Below are 21,139 nucleotides of genomic sequence, written 5' to 3'. Positions count from 1 at the left end.
GTAGTGTTGGGCAGTTGGCTGTTAACAGCGCGTAGCGTTGCGCAGTTGCAGGTGAGCCGCCAGCAGTGGTGGATGTGGGGAGAGAGATGGCGGAATTTTGAGAGGGGACGATCTGGTTGTATGTCCATCAGAAAGAGTAAATTTGTAATATTGGATATCATGGACTGATATATAAGTATTATGACTTTTGAACACTATTAAGGTAAATACATTGTTTGTTCTCTACCAAAATCTTTATTTTGCTAACTATGCCTATCAGTAGTTAGTGCCTTCAGTAGTTTGAATCTTTTATTTAGCTGGCAGTAGTGGCGCTCGCTGTATTGCAGTAGTTCGAGTAACGAAGATTTTTGTGAGGTAAGCGATTTGTGAAACGTATAGGTTAATTTAGTCAGGGCCATCCTCTTGTAGGGATTATTGAAAGGCAGATTGCGTTGCGCTAAAAAATATTGTGTGTCAGTTTAAGCACAATCATGTATAATTTTTCTAAGGGGACGTTTCAATAGTATAACCCAGAATTATTATAATAATACATATTTGTTAGTTATGAATGTTTCTAGGCTCAAATATCGATACTTGATGCCGGCCGCGGTGGTCTAGCGGTTCTGGCGCTGCAGTCCGGAACCGCGGGACTGCTACGGTCACAGGTGCGAATCCTGCCTCGGGCATGGGTGTGTGTGATGTCCTTAGGTTAGTTAGGTTTAAGTAGCTCTAAGTTCTAGGGGACTTATGACCTAAGATGTTGAGTCCCACAGTGCTCAGAGGCATTTGGCATCGATACTTGATAGGCCCTTACGTTTCCATGACATCTTACACTGTCTAGGAAGAGGGTTTACAGCGCCATCATTGAAAGGTAAATAAACAGCAAGGAAGATTCATGGTGAGTAGCTATAGAAACCAAGGAGAATAACCACCTCTCACGTATCACTATGTCAAAATTAGATAGCAAAACTATATACATGGAAACACCATTCCGATACTACTTTCGTGAGAAGAACTTGCGATGGAACGGATACATGAAATGACTGTTAATTAGTGCTGTCTACACACCTGACAATTGCCAGAGCGCAGGTGGGAGCTACCTGCGGAGACTGGAAATCATATTTTCGTTTCGTTTTTTTTTTTTTTTTTTGGTTGGGGGGGGGGGGGGGGGAGAGGGTGATTGTGAAACTCACCTTGAGCCAGATGGCGGAGCTGCTGGGCCAGGTGAAGTTGATTATCCGCAGAACACCACAATCAAGATCCATTGACGGCGAGTGACCCAAAGCTGCAGATATCACTAGCATTGTTGTGTACGAATTCAGCCCGAAGAAATCCGCAGACCCTGTCGGTGAAATGTCAAATTATACAGTTTAAAAATTAGCTCAGTGAGCCTTTATTTTAAAATACGTGGTAATGAGTTCAATTATATGTGTGTCTTAAGAGTGGTGGCGTATCTGAGTTAATGTCAGACGATACGTTAATATACTCCATGTATTTCTTTTCACATGTAGAGGTAGTAATGTAACTGAATGGAACAATATAAAAAGCACAGATCAATGCCACTCAATTGAAGACTGTGGTACCATCTAAGTTTCGTATTTCATTGTTTCAAACTTACAATAGCAATATTAAATGAATGTTAGGAATGTGAAAATCTCGATCAGTTTACTCAACGTCATCTGATAATGTTGTCAGCTTAGTCCGAATGAAAACTAATGCCCAGACTACAATTTCTCACAACACCATACAATAGAGCAACAGTAATAATTGAAGTAATCATTGTAATGCTGTCAAAAACATGCTAGCAATGTGTGTTGGTCAGTAATTCGAATGTTGCAAAGAATCCGACTCAGTGACTTACACAAGGCGTTTCACAACGTTCCGATGTATAGAGGAATTTATGTCAAACGAATTATCGTCTGCAACTGGTTGCTGTAATTCATGAAACCAATTTTTGTAATCTGTCTTAAGAAAATTCGAAGATTTTTATTGCAAGTTTAACTATGTACAGTTCCCACAATACGTAGAGACCATTTGTAATTGTTATTTATTATATAAGCACTAGTGGTGGTAGCCACAGTAAGGGCGTCTTGGGTTGAATTCCGTGACGTGTAGCCTGTGTGTGTCACTGTATCAGTAAATTTGCTAACATACCAAAAGTGATGCGTTGTACATGACTTAAACATTAACAACCGGTAAAAAACGTTTTAACAATGCCAAAAGAACCAAAAGACTTTTAAGGACAGTCATTTATATGTTTCGGGTATCTGGGCTACAACCATTCATGCAAGGGCAAGACTAAAGTTGAGTATTATTCGATGTATGTGTATGAAGGGTGATGTAGCAATATTTTATGCTGACATAATAAGTGTCGCGAACACTTAGTGTGACAAACTGAGTATTTAGAAACGGGTACCAATGGGTAGAAATCAATATTTCAAGTGGTACAAGCTGTTGAACAGAACGACTCTGGCGCGTGTTTTGTAATCTGATGAGATTTAATGGTAAGTCATCCGTTATGTGTTTATGGGTCAATTCTTGAGTCAATCAAAGTTTTCAGTTCATCAATAATTGCTGACGAGGGTACAGTACATGTTGCAGCCAACTACATCTGCCTCATTACACCGGGCACCACTTGGCGCTGTGTGGGTTATGGTACTTCTGGTTCCACTAACTGATCGCCCTCACCCACCTTCCCTGATCCACTCGGGGATGGCGAGTGGGAAGAAGGTGCTTGAACAGAAACACTGAATATGTAGTGTAGCGGAATATCATCCTTGGAACGCTCAAAGAATACGCACAGAAACGTTATGGGACAGAAGTCATCCTAAGTGGCATGCACTATACAGGCGAACTCTTATTAATTGAGACACAAAGAATTAAAGACCACAGATATATATCTCAGTAACATCAATGCTGCAGAAGCAAATAAAGCAGAGGCAGGCTTGTCATTTTAACATTAAGCGTTCGTAGGGAGACGTAGTGACAAATAAGATAAAAACGTAGAGGACCTCATAGGAGCAAAAGGAAACACGTAGGACGGGACAGAAAAGAGACTGCCTGGTTTCTGCATCCTCTGGTGCAGGTGACTGACCGTTGATCATCCGCTTCTCCTCCTCTGTGAAGCTGGGCAGCCGAGACCTGGGTCGACCCTCGGCTCTGCTGTTGTTGTCCACACGTTCTCGCACCACTGCCGGGTAGTCGCCGTCCACGTATATAGGGTTCGCGTACAGGCCCAGCTGTAAGGTGTGCATAATGCAGCCGCTGCTTAACACAAACTGAAGTATCTTAGTGAAGAGCAGTTGGGAACTGTTATTTTGATCTAGATCGTACGGTTAAATGGTTCAAATGGCTCTAAGCACTATGGGACTTAACATCTGAGGTCATCAGTCCCCTAGACTTAGAAACTACTCAAACCTAACTAACCTAAGGATACCACATACATCCTTCCCCGAGGCATGATTCGAACCTGCGACCGCAGCAGCAGGGCGGTTCCGGACTGAAGCGCCTAGATCCTATGGTTAATCTGAAGTAATTCCCTTTCCCGTCACCTGTCCCCATTTCACTAACAATGCTACATCACAACCCTGTACTGCCTTATGTACATATTTTTAAACCCACCATTAGTGTTCTCTCTTTCTTTACCTCTCTCACCTTTCATTCCCTCAAATACAGTTTCTGCTAGTGACTTATTTCGTAGTCCAAACATATTATAAAAATGGATGTGTATGTGAGTGTGTGTATGTACGGTGATACTCAAAAGCCGCAGTACACCCTGTTATGTTAAGAAATCTGCAGGAATGGGGGAACCTGAATATTCCAGTAAAGTATGGGTGAGATGGTCTATCTTTTACCATATGTACCGAACATGGGCGCCATCTTGAAATCGGCTATCTGGAATCATTTTCTTAAATGGAAAGGGGCTCGTGTTATATATCAAATAACATCGGCATTTTCTGAGATGTTCATTCTTCTAAACAGATTAGAAGTAGTTGTTATAGTTCAAAAGTTACAACACTTTTTTGTCACAGGTAACTGAAGATGGCTTTGACCAAGGAGTAGACAATTGAGGTCATTTTGTTCTCTGGAGAATGGTAATTCCGAGGTATGGCGGCAGATTTTAACAACCGGCACCCAGAAAGACAACACAGGTGATTAATTTCCAAATTCTAAAAAACTGGGACGAGCTGACAAGGCACAGTGTGGCCGCCCAAAAAATGCTGCTAACGAACAACTTAAAGAACGGTTTTGGTGTCTTTCGTGAACAGCCTACACTGCAGCACACGACGTCTGTCAGCATAATGTTGAATCAGCCACTCATCGATCGTACGAATCCTTCGTGCTTATCAGTTCCATCCATTCAAGAAGCACCTCCTCTAGCACCTAACAGAGAATCACCCGGACAGACGTATGTAGTTTTGTGCTTGGGCCCTAGAGCAAGTTCAACAAGATCCCTCTTTTGTACACGATATCTTGTTCAGTAAGGCAAACGTTTTTGTCAGTGGTGAAGTCAACTGTCACAGTCACAGATACTGGAGTGACCAGAATCCGCACTGGATGGATCCTTCAACGGTAGTTGATGAGGTAAAAGTTATGTTGTGTGGAATATGGGGTACCAGCAAGTTGGACCCATTTTCATTGCCCATAACCTAAATTGTCAACGATACCTGTAAATTCTGCAAGAAACGGTATTTCCGTTAGTTCTGAATGTAGATGGCAGCTTTACCCCTTAATTTCATCAGGATGGGCAACACAATACTACGGAGCAGTGTTTTGTCAGTGGTTAGATGGTAAATTTCTTGTTCACTGGATTGGCCGACGTAGTTCTGTGGAATGCCCACACAGAACATCTGATCTCACACCACTTGGCTGTGGGATCACTTGAAGAACTCGAACGTGCAAAGAAAATAAGAAGCAGACGTCATCACACGTTCTCGAGCAACCTTAAAGAATCGTGTGCCTGCATTTCTGCGGAAACGTTCAGCTAGTGCATGATTATTGGATCCAGCGCCTTCATATGTGCGTTGACCGAGAGTAATTCGATTGAGACCACATTAAATGACTGTCCCTTACGAGAACAGTCCAGCCTGTAATTCCAGCTAGAATGATTTGTTAACTTTTGAATCATAATTGCTATTTCCAATTGGTTTATAGAAATGAAGTTGTCAGAATATGTTGATGCTACTTAACATATCACAAGAACCCTTTTCAATTAAAAAAAAAAAAGACGCATTCAATATGGTCGATTTCTAGATAGCGCCCATTTTCGGTACATGCCGTAAAATATAGACCGCCTCACCCTTACTTTAAATGAATATTTTGACTCACTCTGTACAACCACTTACGTCTAGAAAGAGTCACTGTGAGGTAAGAACCATCTACCTATCAGAGTGGTTGGGGGGGGGGGGGGCAGGTTCGTAATTAAAAAGAAATGTAGTCCACGATGCGCGAATACTCAGATTTTATTTATGCAGTATTTGAGAATGACAGCAATAAAGTTTCCAAATCGTTTCAAAGCTTTGCGAAACAGTTTCTCGCTGATAACCCCCAAAAATTATGAATGGATAAATGTTTATCGCTTACTACATTTTCCCCGTTTATGCAACAAATCTACCGCATCAGGTGCCACGTTTAATTATTACTTCTTCGCTACTAACTGTATTCAGAAGTTTGCAGAGAGTATTCACATAAACCAGTTAATATATTTGCAAAATTATATTATTATACGACACACACTTCAGGTGAAATGACTCCATAAACACTGAGATGATTAAAAACTGCTGCATGATGTATAAAGTTTCAATTTATTTCTTTTTTTCTACTAACTCCATTCGCAACCACATTTCGCAGGCATTATCCAAGTATGCCGCTGAATGTACCTACGTAATACAATCTTACGACTCATACTTAAGGAGATGCCACATGATAAAGCTCGAGCTGCGGGAAACGAATCTGGAGGGCGAAATTAGCTAGACATACATATTAAATAAGTGCACAAATATGTGGAATCATATTTAATATATGTGACATGTGCGGATGCGGACAAAGTCGCGGGTAAAATACTCTTCCTAAACTTGTGGATAGATTTCAACCAAACATGGTACACATATTACTTATTCTGTGGTAAGAAATAATGTTAGGGTAACAACTAGCAACCTACCATTTCCGTGGGAGGGATAACTGGGACAGAGAAGGGAGCGGAAAGAGATGGAGAGACAGACTGGGGGAAGGAGGGCGTGGACACTGATATGGTGGACGAGGAGATAGACACACAGAGACGGAAGGAGGAGATGGAGAGAGAGATGGAAAGGATAAAATGAACAAGGAAACGGAAGAGATGGACAAAGAGAGTGAGAGGAGGAGAGGGACTAGTAGAACTGTACTAAATGCATACCCAAGCAATGCCCGGTACTCAGCTAGTAAGGTTTTTCATCAGCATTATGAATTGTATGGTTTTTAAATTAGCATGGGTATTATTATTATTATTGGAATCCTCTTTCTCAGCTTTCACATTTACAACAGAGGCGTAAGTAAAGTTCAATAGAGTGTGCTGTGTATAAACGTGAACAGGACAATGGGTCTTTTGCACATTGTTCAGTTTGTTCGACATGCCTAGAAAGGTCGTTTCGACCTTAGAATATGCACACATTGTTACCTGAAGGCAAGCAGGTTGGTGAGCACAGCAAGTTTCCGAATTGGTGTGCACTACAGCAACGTTATACGAACATTCAGTCACTGTTGCGAGACAAAAGCCATAGAAGATTTGCCTCTTAGTGCCCGTGCACAGTCAACAGCTCGCAAGTAGATTCCCGGAGCAGAACGCAACAGAAATGAGCACCATCGTTTTGGAGGCAACTGCAACGGTCTTGACGACCCTCGCAGTACACAAGTGATTTCACACGATAAATCCTGTCTCTATATGTCCGTTAACAAAAACGGTACGAATCTCCCAGTAAGCTGGTGCTTGAAGAACAGGGCTTGGGAACACGTGGAAAAGATCCTGAATCTGTGGCGTCAGGTTCTCTTCACTGATGACAGGGGTATATGCCTGACGCCTGAATACTGCCATAGAAGAGAGAAAGCCACCCCAGTATACCATTGCATGTTCTACGCAAGCAATTCACTACGTTTAGCTCAGAGGTATCTTGGTCATATTTCGGCCCATAATCAAGTGCAGATGTCGAACGATTTCACCACTGTCGACGCTAATTTGAGAGCTGTACAGTATCTACACAGTACCATCGAATCTATTATCCAGCGCGACAGTATTTTGGCGATTGATTGATACTTTAAGATAATACATAAGCACATTGAACCTACTTCATGAACACTTTCCTTTAGCAGACAGTATCAACGTAATTCAACAGCCTGCGGCACTTCCCGCCAAGAACCGGAGTCACCATTTGTGAGACCAACTGAAATTTGCAATACAGCGTTTGCTGGAACGCTCCTGTCACAATAAATGGCCTGATAACGGCCTACGTCTAAGAGGTGGGGAAGCTTCAGTAGCAACTTGTGTACCATTCTGTGGACAACATGCTGAGGAGGATCCAACCAAGTAACAATATTCAAGGTGAGGAAAATGGTATTCAGTTTTACCTAAGTAATTTCCTTATAAGAGATGTACAAAGATGTGGACTTCCGAATACAGAGTGCTTTTTTTGGGGCTGTTGTGTTCTTTCCCTCGTTTCCGTGTCATTCCTCCTAAGACAATGCTCTTTCAACAATGTTTCTGCTTTTCCTGTGCCTTGATCTTGACTTTATCTCAGTGTTTCTGCACTATTCTTTCTTAGTTTCACTACTCGTTTTTCACGTTTACAGCTTCTAAACGTAATTCTTTTAGGATTTATAGAAGAGTTTGTAACAACAACTGTACGTATAATAATTTTTTCTTCTGATTTTCGATAAATTAGTGTAAGCAGTGTTTTGAATTCATTTCTTTTTCTTTTCGTGTCATTATGTTAAAGAAACTGTAAGCAACTTTCGATGTGAATATTAATATTTATGTCAAATTTCAAGCAGAATTGAAGTGTAACCCATGTTGAATCTATTGTAAGATGTTAAAGTTGTACTTGTGCGTCTGGTCCATACGTAGGCAATATATTAGGATATGTAGAATGCAAAACCTCGGGTGAATACCCTGTCTGTAGGGGAGCGGTAAAAGGTGGATGGCAGGCGAGCGCGGGAAAATGCACACGGGCGCGGCACGGCATAACGGGCTCAGCAGTAGTAGTCGGAGTTGGGCATCGGTCTGAGAAACACGCTCTGGATCGAGGAGGCTCTCCTGGAAAACGTGATTTCATTGAGCCTCGGATGTGCCGTTTCCGACGAATATACAGCATGTCTATATTCCATAGGCACTAAATGGAAAAGGATTGCGACGCTAAGAAGAACCAAAGTGCCGATACATCAAGAGCCATAGCTGTGATTGTATGTGTGCTGTGCGCCTCGCCATCTCGCCGCCCGCCAGCCGCCGCATCGACACGAACAGGTTGAAACATTTAGTACTGTATTCGTGTGGACCAGTGTTACTTTTGTTCCTGACTGTTCAATAACAACTTAACGTTCACCAGAATTGTCCTATCATTTAATTATCCTCATCACTAACCTAGACAGGGTCCTTTCCACATGTGCAATCCGAGTGTCCCGAAATGAAGATTTAAAGTTTATGTTAATAAGAATTACCTGCAGACCTATCTATGCTAGAATGATGTTTAAGGAATTTTATTGTTAATGAATATACAAGTAAAGAACATAGGTCTGACAAAGTTGTTAGATAATGTTGAAATTGGTTTAGTAATGAAGTTTAATTAATTTGAGACAAAAATAATGGTAGTTAAATAAGCAAGAAATAAGACAAAAAGAGTAGTAATTCATATATTGGAAACCTTGAGTGCTTAATGAGTTAAATAGTCAAAGAATTTCAATACAGTGACCATTACAGTTTCAGGGTCCCCCCCCCCCCCCCAACCGTCCTCTTTTATTTTTTATTCATCTAAATTCTGAAGTGTACTGAACTGATTTGACCAGCAAAGTTAAAGTCAATATAAAACCAAAATTTATTAGTGTTTTACCTTTTTCAAAATTGATATTGTATGTGTGTTTCGAAAGTGCTATTTCTAGGGTAACCTATGCCCGATTTTAATCAGATCAATAGACAGTACGAAGTTTGTAGTAAACATTATAGTGTATTGTTGTATATTTATGGCTTGTTCATATTAATACAAAAAGGGAAATTATTAGTTCAGTAGATTTTCTGGTTATAATATTTACCATATTATGCAATGTCATTAAGTGTTGTTTTGTATGAACGTACTTCAACTTGTACTGGGAAGAAACTCAGTTAATGCCTAATTAGGCTGGCGACCGTATTATTAACAATTTGGTATCATCTGCTGTGTTGCTTCTTGTCCGTCTTAACGTGTAGTTGCACTTCAGACTTGCTTGACGTATCATTGTTGTTACTGAGTGGGTGAAAGTCTGATTTTGCCTCCATTCAGGTACACTCGGTCAGCATATATACCAAAATCCTTTCTTATAAGGTGACGCCCGTCAACTTACCGTAGTACAGGCTTTAATAAGTATCGTGCGCGATAGCGTAGTGTTACAAGTTGTTCCGCCTATTGAATCGTAAACCTTTCTGAAATCTACGAACGTCGCTAACAATGTGATACTTCTGTGTGTCATGTAAGATATTACATAATTACGATTCAGTATTAGTTCAGCATATCAATGTGCTTTCCTGAACCCTCCCTCATTGTTTTATTCTGTCGCTTTTATTTGAAAGTAATTTTATTAATTTCATAAGCCTTATTCTTAGGTTACCAGCTCCCCTTGAATCTAAGAACCCTCCTTTTCGTAGTTATGCATGTGATACAGAACCTTGTTAGAATTTACACTTAGAATAGTATATTAATCCATGGAAAATGCTTTATTATATCCTAGCAACCATTAATACTAAGGTAGTAGACCTCTTAACAATAGAGGACTGTTTCATTCAAGGATTATGTCGATAGACGAGCAAGACGCTCGAGCTAAAGACAAACAGAGTATTTTAAAATGAAATTATCGTACCTGGAACTGGAACATACGTTCCTGAGCCTCCAAAGTCTCTTCCAGGTCATTGTACGGTTCGAACCAGTCACAGTTCAGCGTGATACTGATTTTACCTGCAAAAGAGACGTATATTTGAAACACCAAAACACAATGCAGTATTTTATGATCGTTCTGTGTAACTGAAAGGGGAAAAATAAACTGAGATCAGACAGATACACGGTGAACAAACATGCTTTCCTATCACATAGACGAAATAGTATTATGATGTGTTGGATATCGGTCTCACTAGGACCAGCAGTTATCAAGAGATAAGAATTTCACTAGCCATCTAGTATAAACGTGACCACGACGTCTTATAATGCGTGTTTGAAGACTTTCAAGATGAAAAAGAAGTGCAAGAATTGAAGCTGTTAATCCCGCACCTAACGGAACAGCCATTACGCTCTTTCTTCTGGAATAAATAATCACCACACGTTTAGGAGCCCACAACCATATTTCATCCGATGAAATCCCACATGTCTTTGTGGAGAAACGTTTTCAGGGACGTATCTCAGAAGATATGTTGTGTAGTACGACAAGTAGTGGCTTGGCTGGACCTAATGTTACCGCACTGTCGTATCGGGCAACGTTATGTGGACTTTATAGAAAGAGCTTCCAGCATTTTAGGAAAAGGTTCCTTTGGCTACAAGAATGGATATGTTCTTCCAGCACGAAGGACCCTTTGCACATTCAAGTTGTCAGGTGACATAGCAACTAAAGCTTACTTCCCATAGAAATTGTCACGATTCTTGAACTCCAGTATCACCAGAACTTACTCCTTTACCTTTTTACCTGTGGGGATGAAAGATGGAGTCTGCAGAGGGAAAGAAAATACAAAAGGTGAATTGATCGTTCGGTTATGAATAACTTTGCCGTGACAAAATAATACCAAGGTGGCATAAGGAGAGCAACACGAGGATTTGTCAAGAGAATTCCTAAATGCTCTCAAGTAGGAAGTGGAACATATGGAAATAACATTTGAATTATTTGCCTTTGCTTCTCTCCTACGAGCATATCGTTGGGTTACACCATAACCTGTAACCACTGAAACTGAATTCCTGGCATGTGGAGTGTTTTCTTCTAATGAGTCTGTAGTACTATCTTCTAAAGTATTCGGTATACCTCCTGAAAGCCATTATGCAGCTGAGTAGATAGCACAGAACCTTAGACCACACTAGTGTGCGGTGTTGCGTGCAGGAACCTCTGTTGGAACCTCACGACGGCACCACAAGTGAAGACAGTCAGTGTCAGGAATCATCATGTTTCATTGCGGCACCCCACCGGGAAGTCATTTATGTCCGAGCACAGAGGCGGTCAGCCAGTCCCGGCCCAATCAGCGACCAGCTGTAATCATCGCTAACGACGACAATGTCGTCATAGCATAGGTCCGGTTCCGTGCTACAGAACTGTACTCTGAATTCTAATCACGTTAAAGACAGTTACACTCTGATATGAAACAACGGTTCAGTGTCAGAATCAAATACACGTCATTCTTTGGACAATAATTATTAGAAGCGTAAGTACTTAATATGTGCAAGCGTTAATAAATTACTAATAATTTGTGTCTGTGGTGTAATATCTGCCCGACGTCTCACTGAAGCAATCTACTTGCTACGCCACAAGCATCATGGTTGATACAGATGTTGGTGTTATGTAGGGTGAGGACGGGCGACCATAGGTGATGAGAGCACTCCACGAATCGTTTCACGCAGTACAGCGAGCGAACATAACAATGAGTTTTAGCACTTCCTGCGTTATCTGTGACGAAACTAACGTAATCACTCCACTTGATCGCTTAGTATTTCACTTCAGTATTAACCGTGGAATGAGCTATAATCCAGTAGATTGCATTTGTGCACTTCGTCACCATTAACAATGGTTTTTGTACTGAATTAGATGCTGAGTCAATTTGACACAATGATGATGCAGAAAGTGTGGTGTAGAATTCTATTCAAACCCCCATAACTTTATCGCATGTAGATATCATTGTTTTCTTAGTAACTGATAATGCCCAAGATCCGAAATCAGCTGATACAACACAAGTGAGAAATGAAATTTTCTTTTGTTTTTTGAGTATTGCTTGACGTTGAATTTTTCTTTGTGTAACTCTTTACGTATGTTTAAGTTAGGAGTATTTATGGTATCTAAAGTGTGCTTCTTCATCTCAGAGTAGCACTTGTACCCTATGTCATCAGTTACTCCATGGATGTGTTCAAATCTCTGTCATGCCCTACAGTTTTTACCTTCTACAGTTCCCTCTAGTACCAAGAAGGCTACTCCATGACGCCTCAACACATGTCCTATCATCGTGTCCCTTTTTCATGTCAGTGTTTTCCATATGTTCCTTCATTCGTCGATTCCGCAGATAACCTCTTCATTCTTTATCTGTCCACCTGATTTTCAACATTCTTCTGCAGCACCACATTTTTAACGCATCTGTTCTCTTCTGTTTCGGATTTCCCTCTGTCCATGATGCATTAGCATACAATGCTGTGTTCCAAAAGTACATTCTCAGAAATGTATTCCTCAAATTAAGACCAATATTTGTTGTCAGTAGATTTCTCATGGGCAGGAATGCTCTTTATGTGCCTAATAATCTGCTTTTTATGTCCTTCTTACTTAGCCCGCCATGAGTAACTTTGACTACAAGGTAGCAGAATTCCTTAAATTCGTCTGCTTCGTAATCCCCAATTTTGATGTTAATTTTCTCGCTGTTCTTATCTATGCTAAATCTCATTAACTGTAATTTTTTCCTGTTTATTCTCAGTCCATAATCTGTACTCATCAGACTGTTCATTCCATCCAACAAATCCTGTAATTTCTCTTCATTTTGACTAGGGATACTAACCTCATCAGCGAATCTTGTCATTGATAGCCTTTCGCCCTGAATTTTAATCACACTGTTGAAATTTTTTATGTATTTGTAAATCGTGTATACGATTTGTGATTTAACTACTATGCGCAAAGGAATTAATATCAGTATAAAACCATAGAAATTTTGAGAGAGAAGCAGCTGAATGTCATTAGGTATGAGTGGAAAAGCGTGTAACGTAGTTAGTTCGATTCATTAGTGGTTCGATTAGCGAGAGAGGAACAAAAAGTTGCGTTAAAGGATATTAATAATTATTTATTGGCGAAGAAGGAAAATTAAATTCAGTCTGCCCTCAACTGAAGCTATAAAGTCTACATACGAGTTCGCAGTCATGTTCGGCACTTTATTCCTAAATGTGTATGCTGACCGCACATTTCGCCAGTTCATTAAGAATATTACGATACTCGCATCAGATACTCTTCCTGGTCTGATGATCGATGATGCTACACATAAACAAGGAAGAACATTATTTAAAAAGGGCATTCGTAATAATGGTGTTGTTGTAGGAAAAACTGTTGGAGACGTTGAAGTGTAAACACGCAGTAAGGCCAGTTTAGTGTTACTGGTAATCATTAAATGATCTCCTATTTGTTTGAATAAAATTTGAGTGAGCTATCTATCCAAATGGAACAGGTGTCTGTATGAATATAGTATCCATTCCAGCTGAACATCCTGACATAAACTGTATTACATAAATTTAAATCTCTGAAACTGCCAAATTACTCTGATAACCACTCAATTATCAGTCTTCTAGAAGCTTAACTGTGTATTTCGTTATGTTTAAGAAGGAGGAATTGCCATATTGAATACTGCAGAGACAGTGGGAACAGAGACTCCAACAAAACTAGCCATATTTATCACAAGGTAGGCGCAGCTTACTTAGTTGTACGTCTGATAAAAAAAAAAAGAAAGAGTGAAACAAAAATCAGCACATCAGCAGTCTCTTGTATGCATTCAGAGAGCAGGAACCATTATTGTTTTGAACGGGAAGAGAGATTAAAGACTGCCCTCTGATATTTAACGAAACAAGTTATTTTAGGATCATTCTCATAGATGAAATATTTAATAAGCGATTCGCCAGCAAACTGTTTACAAGTTTTTGACCTTACCCAATATACACATGAACAAATACACATTTACGAGCCCTAAGCTTCTTATTTTAGTACATACAACTGCAAAACCCAGTGTGTGTTTCATATGATTACCCTGATGGAGAAAATTAGATGAAAGCTGGACACACCTGTAAGACAGGAGCTGAATTACTGTGCACAAACAAAATTATGGCACTAGCAGTCGTACCTAAAGTGGGGAACTGCACAATATTAAAATAAGATTAAATGAAAATGTTAACTGACACAAATTTCAAACGAATACATACATTTATTCAACCAAATACTCAAATATGAAATATATAGGACTATCTAACAACCTCAGTTAATATTTCAAAGATGCACTGCATAGAATGTACTACGTGTATCTGCTGGTTCTCAGGGCTACTTGAAAGTCCTGATAGCATGCCCACCGAGCATTTTCATAATTTTCCTAAATCGCTACAGGCGAATCCTGGGATGGTTCCTTTGAAAGGGTAGGTCCGACTTCCTTCCCCATACTCCCCTAACCCGATGAACCGATGACCTCGCTGTTTGGTCAACCAACCAAAACATATCCGTTTGATGCAACTGTAATTCTAAAAATGATCAATGTACATCTAACAAAACGAACACAGTGACTATGGGCTGTCGGTTGGACTGGGAAGTGCAAGCGTCTGCCCATAGCACTACTGGATTTGAGACATATCTGCAGTGCCTTGACTAAATTCTGATCAAGGGTTTTTCTAAGGTGCCGGTGCTACTAATAACGCTGTCCATAAAGTATCAGCATGAGACATGCGGAGCATTTCCGTCATAGCTGTCTCTCTGAAGTATGGAACATGGAGCGCTGTTCCACCTATACGAACACTGAACCGTGAAGGAACTCCTAAATCCATCCCCGTCTCCATCTTCGGACGAACTCTTCCATGCACACCCGCCTCCCTCTTCAAACTCGGTCTCCTTTCTAGAAGAACCGTAAAACCTACTATTTCCTTCCTGCCAAACAAGACATGACCGCTTATCAATGAATAAGAACACGTAGCCCACCAATGCTATGATTGCTTCGTCCGCAAAATTCCCACCAAGAAAAACACGGCACATTAAAAGTGCAGTGACTCTTTGATCAACCCCTCTTTCCCTAAAAGCCTCTCTCTGTGATCCGTGTTCATCACACCACAATCATTTCTATCAGCATTTTTGCACCCATCAGAGGTTCTCAGAAAGTAAAAACTGTACTGGAGCCGAGGCTTTTATTTTCGTGCTAGCTGCGATTTTTTAGGAAATTGTTAGACTGTTATTTACTGAAGGCAGTCTACAGAACATGGCAGAGCGCCGGTCTCCCACTGACAATAGTTCGCCACGTAGGCACTACTTGGCTGCTAGGCTGGTGACGAGCAGTAGAACTGATCCCGCAGGGCAACTTTCATGGAGACAACACCTTCCCCGTGAGAATGTCAGAGACTTTGGCGGCTTTTAAATTCTGCTGCTTTGTTTCGTCCCACACTGTTTTGTCTGTGACGGATCCAGTGTGTGCCCCTTTCCCAAGCTCTCTCAGAATGTGAAGAAAAAAACGACCTGCATCATGTTACAGGTATTTAGTTAGCGGCCAGCATGCAGAGTCACTGCAGTCGGTTTCGCTAACATTATGCTTGTTCATTATCCTCTTAGTAGAGCGTCATCCTCATATTAAATGAAAATGGCCATACCAGTGGCTTGCCATAGATCTCAGTGTTGTAATAATGTGGAAAAATGGACTGTGTTTTCCTTGTTTCATAGTACCGATAATCGAGTAACACAGCCCCAAAATGTGTTTCATAAACCACATATTTAGTACAATTGCTGTGTAATATCTTCTGTACTCACTCATATATTTTGTCTAAGACACGTCATTCCTGAACTAAATTAAAAATAGTTCCAATCGCCTAGTTCAAAGCAGGGTTTTCGGGGCCGTAAGGGGTCGTAAGGCAAATGTTTAAGCTGGAAGTCCCCGTCCAAGAAACGTGGAAACTGGTCCGGACAGTTGTCTGTTGTAAGGCACCGTTTTCGAGTTGGTGCTGCGCACTGGCACCGAATTGAATCCACCTCGTGCACATTGATCCAACTCAGGTCAGACCTGAATGGAACAGAAATACAAAAAATATGCGCGTGCCGACTTTAATCCTCCGAGATCTTCTGTAGATCATACTCGTGTCTCAAGTGGCGGGAATAAGGAATTCACTATTGGTTCCAGTATATGTTGAGTAGTGGTGTTAAAAGTGTAAGACTATGTTCAGTGACGGGAGCACTAAGCGTGAGTAGTGTGCAGGCTGCATGAGACATTCTACGATAGTGCGGAGGACAAGTTTAGTGTGAAGACAGTGTGCTTGTAATGTTACTTGAGTATCTTATGATTTGTTCTGTAGTCTCCGCTTGAAGGGGTTGTGACTTTGGTGTCTTGTATTATGGGTTTTTATGCTCTTGGTTCAGCAGGCCGTTAACTTCTCCAGACTTTATGCTTGTTATTGGGGTCTGCCTGCAGGAGTAAAGAATTATGAGCTGTCAGAAGTGAATAATTTTCAATGCTATTTGTTTAGGTCTTCCATGCGTTAAGGGTATTAATTTAAAGGGGGGCATAACTCTCAAAATAAGAGGGTTTGTGTTGTGTCCTTTGGTTTGGTTGTCTGGTTTCTTTTTTTATGTTACAGTGTACTACGAGCAGCGGGCACATTCAGCTCCGGATTGACCACAACAGGGTGCAGCGCCTTGATTGAAATATGTTTTCGACGCCTTTAGCTCGGCCGGCTACATTCTGATGAGGCTCGGCGCTACTTGTGTGTTTCCTGTCAGGGTCGATGCTCGCCCCAGTAGTTAACAGAAGTTGGGTACTCTCTCTTGTAATTATTTGGAGATTCTTATTGTCAATGTGTCCTGGCTGCTCCAGAGTGCGTCCCCTGTTCCTAGTAATTGGGTCACTATTGTATTAAGGTGTGTCATCCGTTGGGGGTGTGGCCGCTGTTGCGTGGAACTTGAACCGACTATTAACATAACTGTCTTTTCTGCTTAAATATTGTTGTTATGCTTGAAGGGATTTCACAAGTGAGTTCAGTGGCATAAGTCACTGTATAATTGCAGGAATTACGTTGCTCTGTGATCTGTCTTTCAGTCTAAGGTCCCCGTTGGGGAATTAGCTCTTTTACGTAATATTTGTTATTTAATGTTCTGTTCTGTTGCTTGTTTTACCAACGAGGATTTTGTTTCGGTAAATTCCTGTTAAATTTGTGGGCTATTATGCTTGTAATCTACATTTATCTAGGTCTATTTGTTATTTAGTTAAAAGGAAGGGTCCTCTTGTAACGACTGTATAAGGTTTTTAAATATATTTGTTATTGGTGGCTATTGGAAGGCCGGTTTTGTAAAAGATTTTGTAAAACTATTTTTGGGGACATTTGTAATAAATTATTGTGAACTACAAGCCTTTGTTTGTGTTTCCTTATGATTGCCCTTTGTGACGGTTTGAGGATTGCAAATATTAGGTCACACTAATATTAACAGAATTAATACACCGTCAGAATGAAATATACGAGGGTTGAAACTTAAATAGTGGCAACTATTTATTCACAACCGATACAAAAGAGTTACATGTTTGCACCTGTTACTGCCCTTCAAAATAGTCACCAGCGTTGTGTAGAACCCGTTGCCAGCGATGTGGAAGGCGCAGTAAACCGTTAGCAGAGCATATTCTGTTGATGGTGCGAATGGAGCTGTCTACTGCCTGTCGAATCTCTGAACAGTTCCGAAGCGAATCATAAGATGTCGTTCCTCCATCTTCGAAATCAAATGAAAGTCACAAGGACTTAAGTCCGTGGAGTATGGTGGATGATGCAGTACTTCCCAGCCCCATCGACCGGACAGAGCACCCACAGCTAGCGCTGTGTGCGACAGCGCATTGTCGTGCCTATGATGGGTGGGTTGCGCAGAAAGTGTCGCCGCTTCTTTCGCAAAGCTGGTCGCAGGTGATGCTCCTAAAACGAACAGCATGCACTTCTTCTTCGCAGATGCCAGGACGACCTGCCCCATGCATGTCTGCTACAGTTTTCCGACCTTCGTTGAAGGCTTTCACCCAACGTGCCACTGTTCTGTACGGCAATGCCGATTCCCCGCACGCCTCTTGAAGACCTTGATGACACTGTCGTGCTGTACGACCGCTGGCACATACAATCTTGATGAAACTTCGTTGTACCTGTTCAGAAGACATAGTGACACCGTTACGCTAGGCTGCTCGCTCACAAGTGACTCTGTTTCCCTTGATTGTGCGCACGCAGGTGACATAGGACGGGCGAGTCCATTTGCTCGGTGCTAAAGTAGGTACGTCAACAACGTGTGCTGTCAGCGACAATAGTAGATTTCATTGCATAGTGTCTCCACAGCAGATTGCCACTATTTAAGTTCAAGCCTCCGTAGTTATGAGTTTTAATAAGTTTATGATGCACAAAATATGTAATCTCGACTGTTGTGACCAAGTGCTGTGAAAACTGGTGTCTGACAAATATTTTTACCTACATCTACATCCACATTTATACTCCGCAAGCCACCCAAAGGTGTGTGGCGGAGGGCATTTTACGTGCCACTGTCATTACCTCCCTTTCCTGTTCCAGTCGCGTATGGTTCGCGGGAAGAACGACTGTCTGAAAGCCTCCGTGCGCGCTCGAATCTCTCTAATTTTATATTCGTGATCTCCTCGGGAGGTATAAGTAGGGGGAAGCAATATATTCGATACCTCATCCAGAAACGCATCCTATTGAAACCTGGCGAGCAAGCTACACCGCGAGGCAGAGCGCCTCTCTTGCAGAGTCTGCCACTTGAGTTTGCTAAACATCGTAACGCTATCAAGGTTACCAAATAACCCTGTGACGAAACGCGCCGCCCTTCTTTCAATCTTCTCTATCTCCTCCGTCAACCCGATCTGGTACGGATCCCACACTGATGAGCAATACTCAAGTATAGGTCGAACGAGTGTTTTGTTAGCCACCTTCTTTGTTGATCGACTACATTTTCTAAGGACTCTCCCAATGAATCTCAACCTGGTACCCGCCTTACCAACAATTAATTTTATATGATCATTCCACTTCAAATCGTTCCGCACGCACACTCCCAGATATTTTAGAGAAGTAACTGCTACCAGTGTTTCTTCCGCTATCATATAATCATACAATAAAGGATCCTTCTTTCTATGTATTCGCAGTACATTACATTTGTCTATGTTAAGGGTCAGTTGCCACTCCCTGCACCAAGTGCCTATCCGCTGCAGATATTCCTGCATTTCGCTACAATTTTCTAATGCTGCAACTTCTCTGTAAACTACAGCACCATCCGCGAAAAGCCACATGGAACTTCCGACACTATCTACTAGGTAATTTATATATATTGTGAAAAGCAATGGTCCCATAACACTCCCCTGTGGCACGCCAGAGGTTACTTTAACGTCTGTAGACGTCTGTCCATTGGTAACAACATGCTGTGTTCTGTTTGCTAAAAACTCTTCAATCCAGCCACACAGCTGGTCTGATATTCCGTAGGCTCTTACTTTGTTTATCAGGCGACAGTGCGGAACTGCATCGAACGCCTTCCGGAAGTCAAGGAAAATAGCATCTACCTGGAAGCCTGCATCTAATATTTTCTGGGTCTCATGAACAAACAAAGCGCGTTGGGTCTCACACGATCGCTGTTTCCGTAATCCAAGTTGATTCCTTCAGAGTAGATTCTGGGTTTCCAAAAACGACATGATACTCGAGCAAAGAACATGTTCTAAAATTCTACAACAGATCGACGTCAGAGATATAGGTCTATAGTTTTGCGCATCTGCTCGACGACCCTTCTTGAAGACTGGGACTACCTGTGCTCTTTTCCAGTCATTTGGAACCTTCCGTTTCTCTAGAGACTTGCGGTACACAGCTGTTAGAAGGGGGGCAAGTTCTTTCGCGTACTCTATGTAGAATCGAACTGGTATCCCGTCAGGTCCAGTGGACTTTCCTCTGTTGAGTGATTCCAGTTGCTTTTCTATTCCTTGTACATTTATTTCGATGTCAGCCATTTTTTCGTTTGTGCGAGGATTTAGAGAAGGAACTGCAGTGCGGTCCTCCTCTGTGAAACGGCTTTGGAAAAAGGTGTTTAGTATTTCTGCTTTACGCGTGTCATCCTCTTTTTCAATGCCATCAACATCCCGGAGTGTCTGGATATGCTGTTTCGAGCCACTTACTGATTTAACGTAAGACCAGAACTTCCTAGGATTTTCTGTCAAGTCGGTAAATAGAATTTTACTTTCGAATTCACTGAACGCTTCACGCATAGCCCTCCTTACGCTAACTTTGACATCGTTTAGCTTCTGTTTGTCTGAGAGGTTTTGGCTGCGTTTAAACTTGGAGTGAAGCTCTCTTTGCTTTCGCAGTAAGCTGGTCTAACAGCTTCTGTTAAGACACTTACTTATCTATAGAGCAGAAGCAGTTGCCTAGCAAAAAGTCTTTCAAACCCTCTTAAAACTGTGCTTTATCTAAACCCAAGTTTTTAATGGTTGCTGGCACTTTATTGAATGTTTGTTCCTGAATACTGGAGGCCTTTCTGGATCACGGTAAGTAGTTTAGAGATTTCTGTAATTCGTTCTTATTCCTAGCATTAAAAATAGAGATATGTTGTTTGCAACATAACCGGCCGCTCTGACCGAGTGGTACTAGGCGCTTCAGTCCGGAACCATGCGGCTGCTACGGTATCAGGTTCGAATCCTGCCTCCACCATGGATGTGTGTGATGTCCTTAGGTTAATTAGGTTTAAGTAGTTCTAAATCAATGGGACTGATGACCTCAGATGTTAAGTCCCACAGTGCTTTGGGCCATTTGAACCATTTGCAACCTATCTCATTAAGGAATAAATATACTGAGAAACAGAGGTTAGAGTACGCAGTTCCTTGAACGAATTTCTAAACGAATTTCTACATGATCTTCTTGAATTTACACCACAAACATGTCTTATTAATGCCTTTGACTCTGAAAAGTTTTGCCCGGTTTGACGAGTTACCCCAGAATATGATCCCATATGACACGATAGAATGAAATTAAGCAAAGTAAGCAAG

The 21,139-nt window shown here is 41.3% G+C and overlaps 1 protein-coding gene across 1 annotated transcript in view; it reads right to left on the bottom strand.

Moving 5' to 3' along the window:
• LOC124805752 (myrosinase 1-like) overlaps window positions 1-21,139 on the bottom strand; it is a 75,997-nt gene that overhangs the window by 18,311 nt on the left and 36,547 nt on the right. Inside the window, exons 6-8 of the mRNA XM_047266320.1 lie at window positions 10,054-10,148; window positions 3,074-3,218; window positions 1,173-1,321 (exon numbers count right to left, since the gene is read on the bottom strand). Coding sequence (XP_047122276.1) covers window positions 1,173-1,321; window positions 3,074-3,218; window positions 10,054-10,148 — 389 coding nt within the window. The remainder of the gene's footprint in view (window positions 1-1,172; window positions 1,322-3,073; window positions 3,219-10,053; window positions 10,149-21,139) is intronic.

Source organism: Schistocerca piceifrons, chromosome 7 (genome assembly GCF_021461385.2).
Source record: "Schistocerca piceifrons isolate TAMUIC-IGC-003096 chromosome 7, iqSchPice1.1, whole genome shotgun sequence".
Classification (NCBI taxonomy): domain Eukaryota; kingdom Metazoa; phylum Arthropoda; class Insecta; order Orthoptera; family Acrididae; genus Schistocerca; species Schistocerca piceifrons.
The sequence above is the reverse complement of the archived record's forward strand: the minus strand, read 5'-3'. Positions and strand labels throughout refer to the sequence as shown.